Source organism: Corvus hawaiiensis, chromosome 19 (genome assembly GCF_020740725.1).
Source record: "Corvus hawaiiensis isolate bCorHaw1 chromosome 19, bCorHaw1.pri.cur, whole genome shotgun sequence".
NCBI lineage: Eukaryota > Metazoa > Chordata > Aves > Passeriformes > Corvidae > Corvus > Corvus hawaiiensis.
In genome coordinates, this window is record NC_063231.1 from 341,759 (window position 1) to 354,983 (window position 13,225).

The 13,225-nt window shown below is 57.2% G+C and overlaps 1 protein-coding gene across 1 annotated transcript; it reads left to right on the top strand.

The window, feature by feature from the left end:
* Positions 1 to 1,033: 1,033 nt before the first annotated feature.
* Positions 1,034 to 13,224, top strand: SIRT7 (sirtuin 7). Its single transcript, XM_048323478.1, is given in 15 exon segments — positions 1,034 to 1,115; positions 4,852 to 4,913; positions 5,002 to 5,397; positions 8,876 to 8,897; positions 8,900 to 8,995; positions 8,998 to 9,164; positions 9,240 to 9,377; positions 9,827 to 9,931; positions 10,834 to 10,904; positions 11,004 to 11,076; positions 11,532 to 11,630; positions 12,097 to 12,333; positions 12,577 to 12,657; positions 12,806 to 12,912; positions 12,999 to 13,224. Coding segments are annotated over 14 exon segments (1,833 nt in total). The 5' UTR covers positions 1,034 to 1,115; positions 4,852 to 4,877; the 3' UTR covers positions 13,204 to 13,224.
* Position 13,225: the final 1 nt, after the last annotated feature.

Consider the following 13,225-nt stretch of genomic DNA (forward strand, 5'->3'; position numbering starts at 1 on the left):
GATGCCTGAGATTGAGCCCTTCTGCAGGGAGATGTAGAGGTTGCCCCTGGGTACTCCCAGAGAGACAGAGCTATAGATTAACTTCCTAGGTGGTTATAGACCTGTAACTGAGCTGGCCACCACAGCAGATGGAAACCAGCCTATCGGGGGCTACAAGGGCCCTGCAAGGCTTGTGGTCACATCGCCTGTGCACAGAGCAGAGAGCAGTAGTGCTGCTGCTGGATCCGAGCCTAGCTAAGCTCCTTCTGCTCTCCTACGGAGCATGGTTTCTCCTTAACCCGTCTGCCCATTTTATTGTGGCACCTTCCACTTGCCCCTCGCCCTTCTCTGGTATGCTCATCTTGTCCTCCCTGCTTTGCCTGTAGCATGGCAGCAAACACAGTAGGCACCAGTGTGTGTGTCATGGACCCGGAGTTGTAGCAAAACGGGTGGGAAGATACCTCGAGCGAGCCCGGCTGCTTTCCCAGTGACCTGGGAAAGCAGCGCTTCAGAGCAGGGTAGCGGCCCCGGCCCTAACGCTGCAGCCAGGGCTCGCCGCACACGGCCCCGCGCCGAGAGAGCCGCGGCAGGGCCTGCGCTGTCGGAGCCGGCGGCTCGGAGGGACTGCGGGCGCAGCTCCAAGGGTGCTAAGGACCCCACCGGTGCGGGCTGAGGGACCGCGCGCTCTGAAACGCGCAATGTGCACCGGGGAGACCCGCAGGAGGCCGAAGACTGCTGCCAGAGATGGCGGGAGCCGATCCGCGGCCGACCCAGTACTTTGGTGGAGCGGCAGCGCTCGCTCCGGGACGGGAACTCGACCGCGGCGGCGGAAGGAGACAGCGCCGAGCCGAGCCGGGCCGAGCCGAACCGAGCCGAGCCGAGCCGAGCCGAGCCGAGCCGGGCCAGGGGGGTCGCAGCCTCTCCTCGTTACCCCCGGGGAGAGCGCGCGGCCCCCTTAAGGCCCGGGGCGGTTGCGCCGGGCGCTTCATGAATGGAGCCACGTGACCCAAATATCACGTGACGAGTCCGTGAGCGGCGGCGGCGGCGGTGGCGGCTTGTGAGTCCCGGTCCCTCCCAGCGCGGCCTCCCCGCCCCGCCCGGCCCGGCCCGGCCCGGCCCGGTGGCTCCGGCAGGAGGTGAGCGCCACCGGCTGCGAGGGCGGGCGCGGCCCTGGCATCGGGCGGGGCGGGGCGGGCCGGTCCCAGGGGGCGGGCCGGGGCGGGGCGGGCGCGGCGGGCCCGGGATGGTGGCTGGGGCCGCCGCGGGGTCGGCAGGTGCCTCAAGGGGCCGCCATCGCTGACTCACGGCGGGGCTTCGGGGTCGCGCCTGCCCGGTGCCGCCCAGCCCCCGCCCCGCCCCGCCCCGTCCGCGCCTCGCTTAGCGGCCGAGCAACAGGTGCGCGGGGCGCTGGCCCGGGGCCTGTCCCCGGCCCCGCCCGCCGCCTCCCGGGTCCACCCGTAGGCATCACGGATGCATCTGGCCCCTCCCTCCCGCGGTTGCCGACTGCCCCGATCGTGTTGCAGGCCGGCTGCCCTCAGGCCGAGCCTACCCTTCTCAACCCCGCCGCACCTTCAGGCGCTCAGGCTCCGCCGGTACGGGTGCGACCTGGCCCCGGCAGGGCCTCGGGCACCCCCCCTCCCGCCGGTCAGCCGCCGTGGTCTGTGATTCTTCTCCCGAGGACCAGAGGGCCGGGAGGGTGAGGTGCCATCGGGGCGTCTCGCCCAGTTCCCAGAGTAGAGGCTCGGCCCCAGGCAGGACAGCTCCGCTGCCTGCAGTCGGTACCCTGTCCTCGGTCTACTTGGTAGCTGGAGATGTGCGGGTGGGAGGTTCTGGCCCCTGTTCCGTAGGGGCTGCCCGATACTTGGCACTGCAATGTCCCCCGAGTGGAGTGGGTTTCTGCTCCCGCGGGACTGCAACGTTTGACCAACAAGGAGGGTCTGTGTGTGTGTGTGTTGTGCACGGGTCGGTCACGCTGTTCAGAGCTTGGGGACGTCTCTGGCTGTCCGGGATATGTGAGGTTTGAGCTGTGTGGTCGGAGGAGGGCACTGCCAAGGGTGGGAAGGGATCTCTCAGAGCTGGCCCTTTCCTTTAGCAGTGTGAGCAGAGTTAAAACCAGCTGGGTGGGCAGATTCCTTGAGGGAAAAATTGCTGTGGAAATGCTCAGGGTTGGATGAGCTCACCAGGGGACTCCCAGGGTGGGGAACACAGGAGAGGCACTCTCTTGGCTACATAGGTAATTTGGGGAGTCATTGGATGAGACTGTGTGAGCTAATTTGCCAGTAAGCAAATAAACAGAGTGTGAAATTCACGCTGGGAGAGAGTGTTCTCGTGCAGTGTGCCCCATCGCTGCTGACAAACCCCACTCCTCTGCCTGCCAGTGCTGTGGAGCCCGTGGGGAGCACAGCCCTTGCTCTGCCCACGGGCCTCCCACCAGGCCTGCCCGCCAGCGCGGGTGACGTCACCGTGTTTACACGGGGCTCGTGGCAGGGTTCTGCATCAGGAGCGTGGAGAAGGGCCTGTGTTGAATCATGCGCGGTGCTGTCAGCTCCTGTGTGCTGCCGCTGAGCTGAGGGGAGAATTGGCTGTGCTTGTGCTGAGTTCAGGCCTTTTGAGCTCTGGGGAAATGTGTCGAGACTGCAGTTTCTTCATTGCAGCCGTAGTGTTTGGCACTTTTCAGTGTGATCTTTCTTCAGGAAGCTATCAAAAGTTGATCCATCAGCAGTCTGGAGAGTAAGGCGAAGTTTGGTCTCTGTTATGTCACCAGTTCTCTGGGTGTCCTCTTTGTGAGCTGCCAAACAGCCCGATTAAAACAGGGCCCAGGAAACAGCCAACAACTCTTTGGGTTGTTTTTCCCATTCTACTGACTGCCTTGTGTGTTGCTGTGCCTTGGAGAGATGGGATCACCAGGTTTCTGGGGACAGTCCTGTTGCAGCTCTGATGGCTCTTGTGAGAGGCTTCTGCCTGAGAGGGTGTTGTGTTAGAGAGTGCAGAGGCAGGAATGAGTAGCTGCCTCTGCTGTGTCTAGCTCTGCCAGCACCAGCCACTCCCCAGCCTGCTGAGGAGCACTCTTCCCAGTGCCCTGCCTGATGTAGCATGCATGTGCCCTGTTTGTTTTGTTTTGGGTCTGCTGTAATGAAGGCAGCCTGTGTGCTTGCCAAGCAGCAGTAAATTCTTTAGTGCCACAAGGCAAGCAAATTCCCGTGGTCCCACTGACCATACCTGCCCTTGACTCCTTCCACTCACAAGAGGATGGGGCACAAAAGTGCTGCAGAGGCATGCTATTGGTCTCTCCAGCTCTTCACGTACCTCTCCCCTTTTCCTAGCAGACGTGTTGTTTACCACATCGGAACAGAAGGAATAAACAGCAGTCTGGCAAGACGGGAAGAACTGATTTTGTGAAGCAGTTGCTCAGATGCTGCCTGTCCTGCCTCATTGCAGCTGCCTTCCCTGGGCAGCAAAATGACCGTGTCTATGCCAGTGTGGTCGGGTGTAGCAGACATCTTGTTGGAAGGAGCATTGTCCTCTAGGTATAAATAGCCCGGCTCCTGGCAGGCTGCAGGCTTCAGGAATATCTCTGCTGGTGTTCTGGGGACTACTAGCCCTGTTCACCTCCCGTAGGTTGTAGAGGCGCTGTAGGGAGCCTGTGCCACAGCTGCTGGAAGAGCACAAAGACATATTTGCTGATGTGTGCATTTCGTTCTGGTCTGTAACTGGACATCAGTCCTGCTGGGAGTAAGGCAGGGACAAACAAAATTGTTGTTTGAAACCTGCAAGATGAAAGGGACAGAGGCACCTGTAGGCTGCACAGGAATACTGGCCAGGGCTGAGGGGGTGCAGAATGGGCTGAGAGGGGAGTGCAGTTTGGGCTGCTCAAGGCACAGCCATGTCTGTCAGGTAGTTTCTGTGTGGATCAATTCCTTGGGCAGTGTAGTAGCCCTCTGAACTGAAAAGCCTGAGGGGAGGAGGTATGTGGGGACAGAAGCAGGAGCCGGCATATAAGTTTCTGTAAAGCAGGCCTGGGAATTGCTCTTACCAGTTCTGAAGTCTTGTCTTCCGTGGCAGGGAAGGAGTCTGCTCTCCTCTGTTTTTCAGCACCTTTAATCTTTGTTTTCTTCTGAGCACACGTTGGCTCTGAAGATAAGGAGGAAGAAGGTGGTTCTGAGCCAGGGATTGACAGGTACTTTCTCACAGAAGAGACCTACAACTGGGGTCAGTTTTGTGTAACCGGGAGAGGTGAAGTCTGCTGAGACATCAGCCCAAATCTGTGATGGAATTCCGGTGTGTCCAAGGCTTCCCCTGTACCCCTTGCCTAGGGTTATGTCTTACTGAACTATACTGGCTGCATCCTTGGGGGCATCTGGAGTCTGGTAGGACTGGGGAGCTTCTGAGCTGTGCTTGGGCACCTGTTGGAAGGGCATGTTAAGGTAACCTGCCCTGCTTGGGAGTGACAAGGATAAGGCTGGGAGCAAGCGGTGCAGAGTGCCAGCCTGCTGAGTCAGCATGACTGACCTGGAGCAGCCATGCTCTGGACCCTGCCTGCTGCTTGCAAGGCTATTTTTAAAAATGTGGCTTCCATGTATTCTGACTCCTCCTAGTTTTTTAATTTTCCCCACCATAAATGAAAAACCAGCATTGCCACAAAGTCTCCATGGGAGCAGGGGTGTGGAAGGGCAGCAGTTTCTGCTCAGGGACAGAGTCTGCTGCTTGTTAGTCCAGCTCAGCTGGCTGCTTGTTGAGTGTCTTCCAAGGAGCGGGTGAGTGGGGACCAGGATGTGGAGCAGCACCATGAGGCATTGCTGCTGGACCCTGCCAGAGGAATGCCGTGGGCTCTGCTGTGTCCTGGGTGCTAATTTGACCTTCCTTCCCTTCCAGAACCTAACTGACAAGGCTGTCGTGTTATGACGACCCCCAACAAAGGAAACAAGGCCTTGAAGGTAATGCGGCAGGTGGAGGAAAGGGGTGCAGGGATGGGCATAGGTATCCATCTCAGGTTTCACAAGTGTGTGCTGTCTTCTCTCCCAGGTGAAGAGGGAGCCAGGTGAGAATGGGACCAGCTTGACAGATGAGGAGCTGGTGACCATGTCTGTGCGAGAGCTGAACCAGCATTTACGGGGCCTGTCAAAAGAGGAGATCATCCAGCTGAAGCAGCGTCGGCGCACGCTGAAGAACCGGGGTTACGCAGCCAGCTGCAGAGTGAAGCGCGTTACCCAGAAGGAGGAACTGGAGAAGCAGAAGGCAGAGCTGCAGCAAGAAGTGGAGAAGCTGGCCTCAGAGAACGCCAGCATGAAAATGGAACTCGATGCTCTCCGCTCCAAATACGAGGCTCTCCAGAACTTCGCCAGAACCGTGGCCCGGAGCCCCGTGACCCCTGCACGGGGGCCTCTCACTTCCAGTATGGGGCCCCTCGTCCCTGGCAAGGTTGCTACTACTAGTGTCATCACAATAGTGAAATCCAAAACGGACTCCCGGTCTTAGTGAAGCGAGCATTGCCTGAGCTTGTCTGTGCAGGGCAGTTAGGCACAAAACCAGCCTGGAATCCCCAAAGCACAAGCCCTCCCCACATGGGTCCGGGTTCCTTTGACTTGGCCCAGGACTGGCCCGCTGATTGCTCCAGTTTATTTTGTTGTGTCCAGATTGATATGAGCAGTGGTGATGCATCCCTTGTCCTGTGCAGACAGAGCTTCCCACCCAGCAGTCTGTAGCCCTTGGGTGCCCTGGGGACAGACTGTGAGATTTTGGTTTTCTACCCAAAGAAAGTCTGTGCAGCGTGGCTGATGGAAGGGTGGAGGGGTGGTCCGAGGAAAGCTCTCTTCCTGGGGGCTGGGAACCCTAATTTTCGGTCACTTCCAAAGGCTTTATTTCATGACTCTTCCAGGTGGTGCATCTTGGCGCCTGAACCTGCTGCTTTTGTCTCCTTTGGTACCTGTAGTTACAGTTGGGGTGTTCTGTGTCATAGGTTTTTATTCCTTTCTAGGTGTGCCTCTGTGCCCTAACCGTGGGTTTCCCCCAGACGTCCATGACGTTAGCTGTGTAAACTGGCAGTGGTGGGAAGGACGATGCTGCTGTGTCCTGTCGCTGTGGTCCTGAGGCCCTGCAGGCCCCAGCACCCTGGGAGGGAAGAAGGGAGCAGTGGTACTGTGTTGACTGCAGGCCGGTTTTGTGCCTAATGTGTTGCACTGAACAAGACCAAAATCACTAGTTGTTCCCGTGTATTGAGGGTATCAAGTGTCTCTAGTGTGATGGTTTACACAACCAGTTTATGTGGTTAAATAGCCCTTTATTTAAAGAGAGAAACATCATTTTAAGAGTTATTAAATTATCTAAGTTTAAAATTGGACAGAAGAGAGAGCGTATTTATAGTCAGCTTTTTTACCTGAGAAGGCGAGAATATTTCACCATATGAGTGGGGAAATATTCTCAGAGACTTTGCTAGTTAAAAGTTAATAAATAAATAATTTTAAAGTTTCTCATGAACCTCCCGCAAACTGTTTGTGGCTCTGAGGTTAGTTTTTATAAAGAGTTATCAGACTTTATTTATAAAACTTAGAAAAAGACAAAAAAAGAGGCAAGTCCTGTTTGATATCTTTTTGCAATTGTACCAAAAGTGACTTATTCTTGACCTTGCTAGTTTCTGTCATGTCCCCTTGTGTTGGGCGCTCTGCTCCCCAAGCTCTCGTGCAGCGCTCTGGTGTGCTGGTGCCTTTGCCATGTGCTGTCATTTCACACTGTTGTTGTTTTCCTTAAACTCGACTGAGAGATTGAGTTGGAATCTCTCTGAATTCTCCAGAAGGGTTCTGGTGCACAGGCAAAGGTGCTGCTGTTTTTGAAGACAAGAATGGCTGGCTGGTGCAGCGAGGTAGCGATGCCTGCCCAGAGGTGTGCAGCAGGAGCACAGGCAGCTCCTGCTGAGCAGCCAACACCAGGTGAACTTGGTTATCTGGAGAGGAAAAATGCTGCACTTCCCTTCATGCAGCAAAGCTATCAGAGAAGTAACATGAGGGAGGCTTGTCCAGGAAAAGACTGGTGGGATTTATCTCTAGAATTAGATCCTGTGGTCAGAACTTGTGTCGTGCTTATGGCTCACCTGAACAAGAGGGGCAAGTCTGCGACAAGAGGGGCAACATGGGACTGGCTAGTCCCTGGTGTCTACGCATGGCTGGCCAGTGAGCTGTGGCAGGATCACTGTCCTTCCTGGGGCAGCTTCTCAGGGGGTTAGTAGAGTGCTCAGACTCACAGCTGTGACAGAGCTGAGAAGCTGTTTGTGGCCAGGCTCTGTTTCCACAAAAACTTTGACTCTCCTCTCCCTTTCCCAAAGACTGGAGCTGATTTACTGAGTTGCAGAGAAGCAGGACATGAGGGGGAAGCCCATGTGATCTCTTGGCTGCTGAAGATCTGAGTGGAAGGGGCAGATTGGGATAACACAAGTGAAGCCACAGTCTCGTGGGGAGGTATGGCCATCCTAGATAGGTTTTGGGGATGTTTCTCATCGCTGAACTGATACTGCTGTCCCCTGAGCGGAGGAGCAGGTCAGCCTGAGAAAAACTGCAGTGTGGCAGGAGAGGAGCAGGTATTTTCCTGAGACAAGCTTTGCTCTGATTGATTGGGAGTTTAGGGAGTTGTTTGGGATGCTTTTCCCAGTAAATTTCCCAAAGGAGGAGTAGGTTAGAACATTGCCTCAAGACTTCCCCCTTCCAGCCCTGGACTTTGTCTTCTCTTAACTGAAGTGTCTGATGTGCCACTTCCAGCCATTTGCCACACAGGCCACACATTGCGCAGCAGTCAGCAGGCTCTGGTCTTCCAGCTGGTTGTGTGGTGACTGGAAGAGGTGAGATTTTACAAAATACAGAGGCATCCAGTTGTTCTGGGGTGTCAGTCCCAACCCTGCCCCTCCTAGACCCAGCCTGAGACTGAATCAGCCAGAGCCCTTCAGAACACAGCTGAGTCCTGATCTGGGCTGGAGGAGCGGGCAATGTGTGTATGGGGCTGGTTAGGAGCTTGGTTCCGCAACTGGAGCCTCTGGTGTGAGGAGAGCCCCATCAACACAGCAGGCAACGATGGGCAACTCTGCAGCCATGGAGAACTTGCTTTTTGTTGTGCTCTGTGGCAGGTAGTGTCCAGTCCTTTCCCACCTGCCAGGTGGCAGCCGTGCTGCTGCTGGTCACGGGCTGGTGCTGCTCTGTCGTGAGGCAGAACAGGGCTGGCAGCAGCGCTGACTTGCACCAGACGTCGTTCCCCCTCCCCTGCACTGTCCCTCCTTGCTCGGAGCCCGGGTCTGCTTCGAGTGGCCTGTGTGTTCAATGAGGACAGGTCGTGTAGGGAGGAGCAGGTGCAAGGCCGTGACTGAAGGGTGCCGGTGTGGTAAACAAGCTCTGCGGGTGCCGGGCTGGATGTCAGCGAGGCCACGGTCCCCTGAGCGTTGCTTCCTTATGGTTTTGTTCTCAGTGAAGTGTAGGACCCCGAGTGATGTATTTCCGCAGTGTCCAAGGAGTCTCCCGTCCTGCTCCGGGGGGTCCTGTGTCCTGCCAGCCGGCTTCCTGTGCCCGTGCGAGGCGACCCTTGCCCGAGCCGTCACGCTGACTTCTCTCTCGTATATAGTGTTCTGAAGTGTGACAATTCTTGTTCCTGAGGTGCTCGTCCGTTTGGTTTCCTGCTGTGAAGGGTGTCGTGTTTCCTTTCTCCTTTTCCTGGTGCCGTTCCGGGGGACTGGGGAGGGGTCCTGCGCCAGCCCGACTGGGGAGCGTCCCCGGCACCCCCGGGATTTGTGTATCTTGTGAATTGTGTACAGTCGCTCCCGGCCGGAGCCGGGGCTGGCGGACAGAAGGGTCACCCAGAGGGCTCCGGGCTCGGTGCAGGCGGTATTTATTGCTAAGTTATTGCCGTTATTTATTCTGTACAGTGTCCGCCGCCTTTGTACGCGACAATAAACCGCTTCAACAGCCGCCGCCTGCGCGTCCTTGGGGGGCCGCCCGGCACCAGGGGGCGCTGCCGCGCGCGGGGGCGGTGCCGGAAGCGGCGCGCGCGCTCTGACCGGAAGGCGGAAGCGGCGGAGCTGAGCCCGGTGGCGGCGGAGGCGCGGCGGGTCCGGGGCGATGGCGGCGGGCGGCAGCCTGAGCCGCTCCGAGCGGAAAGCGGCGGCGCGCGCCGAGATCCTGCAGCAGGAGGAGCAGCGGGACCGCCGGAGACAGGTATGGTACGACGCGGCCCGACCCGTTCCACCTCGCCGCTGCGGGCCGCCGTGACCACGCGTGTGCACCGGGCAGGTATCCCGCATCTGGAGGAAGCCGCCGGCGGAGCGGAGCCCCGAGGAGTGCCAGGTGCTGAGTGAGAGCGAGGACATCGTCAGGGAGCTGGAGCGGCGCCGCAAGCGGCGCGAGCGGCTGCGGCGGCGGCAAGAAGAGGTGGGCGGCGGGACCGGGGAAGCCGTGTCGGTGATGGCAGGGAGCGGCCCCGGCCGCGGAGAGGCGGGGCGGAGGTCGCCGGGCTCGATGCTGCCGAGCTCTGAAGCCACGGCAGGCCTCGGTGAACAACCGCTGTGTCCCGGTACCGGGAACGCGTCTGCCCTCCGGGGACTGCCCTGTGTTTATCTCCGGTCAGCCGTGCTGCCAGGCGCGTGTGGCTGTGTGGGCACGTCGGGTGGGTCAGCAGCTTCTGGTCTCCAGGAAGCTTTTTCCCGTCATCCTTCCATGAACAATGCCCATGTTCTTTTCATTTGGAAACCACTGTTGATAATGTTTGTGTTGCTTTTCCTGGTTGGCCAGTCAAACTTTTGGGGAGATCCCCGTTCTTTCTGACTCAGTGGTGTAGTGTATTTCTGATCTGTCTGAACCTGCTGAGGTGTGTTTCTCAGGTGTGTGATGAACCAGAGGAGCTGAAGAGAAAGGTGGCTGAGCTGGCAGCAGCCGTGCGGAGCGCCAGGCACCTCGTCATCTACACAGGCGCTGGGATCAGCACGGTGAGTTTGGGGGGCAGCAGCTGGAGCCCCTTCAGGGGGCGGTATTGGCCGGACTGTTGCCTGGTTCCTGAATGACCACAGGACATGCGTGACGAGCCCGGGATGCTGCATGAGTCCTGCGGCCAGCAGTTTCCAGGCTGCATCCTGGGGTCACTCCTACTGCCCATGAGATCCTGTGGCTGCATTGCCTCTGACCACATGCAGGATGTGCAGCCTGAGCAAGAGGATGCTGGTCTTGCCTCACTCAAGCCTCTTCAATGACTTGGTGTAAAACCTTAAGCCACTTGGATCAGGAATGTTATATGTGTTATCGGACATGCAGGGACAGCTGGGGATTATTAGAATTTACAAACAGCAGTTGAGAATTATTTCGTTGCAGCCGCCTGGGGCAAAGCAGCAGTCTGGTTCTACCTCTTTTAACGTGACATCTGTCACCTTTGTGTGACATGGGAATGTCACTCCATTCTCTGCTGACATGGAGCATGGCTCAGGGCAGGGGGCTGAGTGCTCATGTCACCTGCATATTTGCTAGAGATGCCGAGTGTGAGAAAACCAGAGTCTAGGGAAAATAAGAAAAGGCTCAAGAATGAAGTTCTGTGGAGGGAAATGGGAAGAATCAAGGGTGAAAAAGAGTTCTGGAGGGATTCCATAACGGTAAAATTGGAGAAAACTAACAGTAGAGGTGAAAATGAGAGCTGAAAGGTAGAAGAGAGAGATAAAACATATGAGGAGGTTTCCCTGTGTTCAGGAACAACTACGCTGGAAAACTCGGAGTGAATGAAAAAGCAGCCATGGATGGAGATGTCTGCGGTTGTCCTGGGTGGGCCTGGGTTGGTTGTGTTTATGTACAAGAACTGTGACAACCCCCCCCCATCAGGCCTGGTTTTCTCTCCCGGTGACAGGCAGCTTCAATCCCAGACTACAGAGGCCCCAACGGCATTTGGACACTGCTGCAGAAGGGCAGGAGCATCAGGTGAGGAGCCAAATTCTGAACTGTGTGACAGAAAGCTGATACTGGAAGAGGTTAATGGCAATTCCAGCTTTTTTTTTTTTCCCCCTTGCTTCTTGTCAGGGCTGCAGACCTGAGTGAGGCAGAGCCCACGCTCACTCATATGGGCATTGCCTGCCTGCACAAGCACAACCTGGTAAGATAATTTTTCCTCACCTTACTCATGTTCCTCTGCCTAAGAATGATAAACCCAGCAGGGAAGAGAAAGCTTTTCAGGAGATTGCCTGACTATGTTTTTGGCTTAAGTGGCTGCACATCCATGTAGGAAGATGTGTCCAAGCCTTCCTTAGTGAGCTGCAGGCTGCAGCTCTGGCAGTTTTTCCCCTGGTGCCTTTTCTTTAACATGTTGTGTTTGTATCTGGTGAGGCTGGTCTGGGGAACTGGTCACGAATCAGCCAGCCCTAGAAAGCCCTCCTGTTTAGCAGGAGGGGGCTTTCCATTTAGCTTTCACAAAGGTCTGCTCACCATGCTCTTCCTCTGTGGGTCCTGCTCTGATGTACAGGCTGTTGGTGCGATTTGGGACACGTGCATCACCTGCTTGGAGTGTTACCTGTGCAGTCTGTGGGAGCTCAGTGTTTTGTTCCCTTCAAGGTGCAGCATGTGGTGTCTCAGAACTGTGATGGGCTGCACCTGCGGAGCGGGTTACCCCGAGCTGCAATATCTGAGCTTCATGGGAACATGTACATAGAGGTGAGTGGCCAGAGCAGGAAAAAGTCACTGTTAAGTGGCCTCACAAAAAGAGAATGTAAACTCTTGATCTTCCACTAGCTCATGAGGAATTAGTACAAGGGCTTGGCCTCTGTGCAGTTCTTGTCTTCAGAACATCAGGTTTGGGGTGAACTACTCAGAAAGTACCAAATCAAACTCTGTAGCTCTTTCTCTGTATTTGCTGGAGCCTTTTGCTTCTGACCTCTTCCTCAGCCCTTCTCTGAAATCCCTCCCAGCATGTAGCCAAAAGCTGCCTGTGGCTCCACTTGCTGGTTTTCAAAAAAAACTTAAGGTTTTCCAAGTTAGCATCTGATCCCTGATGCTTCTGTCTACAACTTCTGTGTTGTCCCCAAAAATGCTTTTCTTCCAAGAGAACAGGCTTGCTCCTGGCCTCTCGTGGGTGGGAGGGTGATGATGTGACGAGGTTTCTGCTTTCATCCTGCACCAGGTCTGCACTTCCTGTACACCCAACAGAGAGTACGTGCGAGTGTTTGATGTGACGGAGCGCACAGCCCTGCACAGGCATCACACGGGCAGGATGTGCCACAAGTGTGGGGCACAGTTGAGAGATACAATCGTCCACTTTGGGGAGAAGGGGACATTGAGACAGCCCCTGAACTGGGAAGCAGCAACAGAAGCTGCAAGCAAAGCAGATGTGATTCTTTGTCTGGGTTCCAGCTTAAAGGTAACTTTAGAGACTCGGTGAAGATTGTTAGCAGCATTCCCTCTTGGTGATACACCTTGGTGCTGAGCAGTCTCCTCCCAAACAGACAACTGTAAACTCTGGTGTCAGGATTCGCCCAACATCTGTGATAGTCTCTCTTCCTCCCTCTTTCCCCTCCTGGTAATACATTCCTTTTCCTCTCGCTGATACGGTTCACAGCTGCGTGTGCCTGTGGCCGTGCTGATCCTCTGTGCTTTGTGGCAGGTTTTGAAAAAGTATCCACGGCTCTGGTGCATGAGCAAGCCCCCCCCACGCCGACCCAAGCTGTATATTGTGAACCTGCAGGTGAGCTAAAGCCCTTGGGGCTGGGTTGGCCAGGTGCGAGCCAAGGGGCTGCAGATGTGTGGGGCCGAGCCCCTGCCAGGCCCCGGGCAGGAGCCCCCCGCTGCCACCCCGGGGAGCTGCCTGCAGCCGGCTCTGCTGTCGCTCGCAGTGGACTCCGAAGGACGACCTGGCCGCCCTGAAGCTGCATGGCCGCTGCGACGACGTGATGCGGCTGCTGATGGCGGAGCTGGGGCTGGAAATTCCGCGCTACGACCGGTGAGTGGCCCGGGCTCTCTGCGGTGGGAGCCCCCGGCCCGGGGCCACCTCCAGCGCCCACCGCCGCCCTCTCTTTCCTTCCGCAGGGCGCGGGACCCCATCTTCGCGTTGGCCGAGCCGCTGCGCCCCGAGGAGGAGGGCACGCACTCGCGGAAACCGGTGGCGCCGCCCCGGGAGGAGCCCCGGGAGCAGGAGGAGCCCCGGGAGCGGGCGGAGGCGGCGGTCGGGCGCCCCGGGGGGTGGCTCGGCCGCGGCTGCGCCAAGGGCGCCCGGCGCAGGAAGAGCCGCTGAGCGCGGGGCGGGGCGGGGCGGC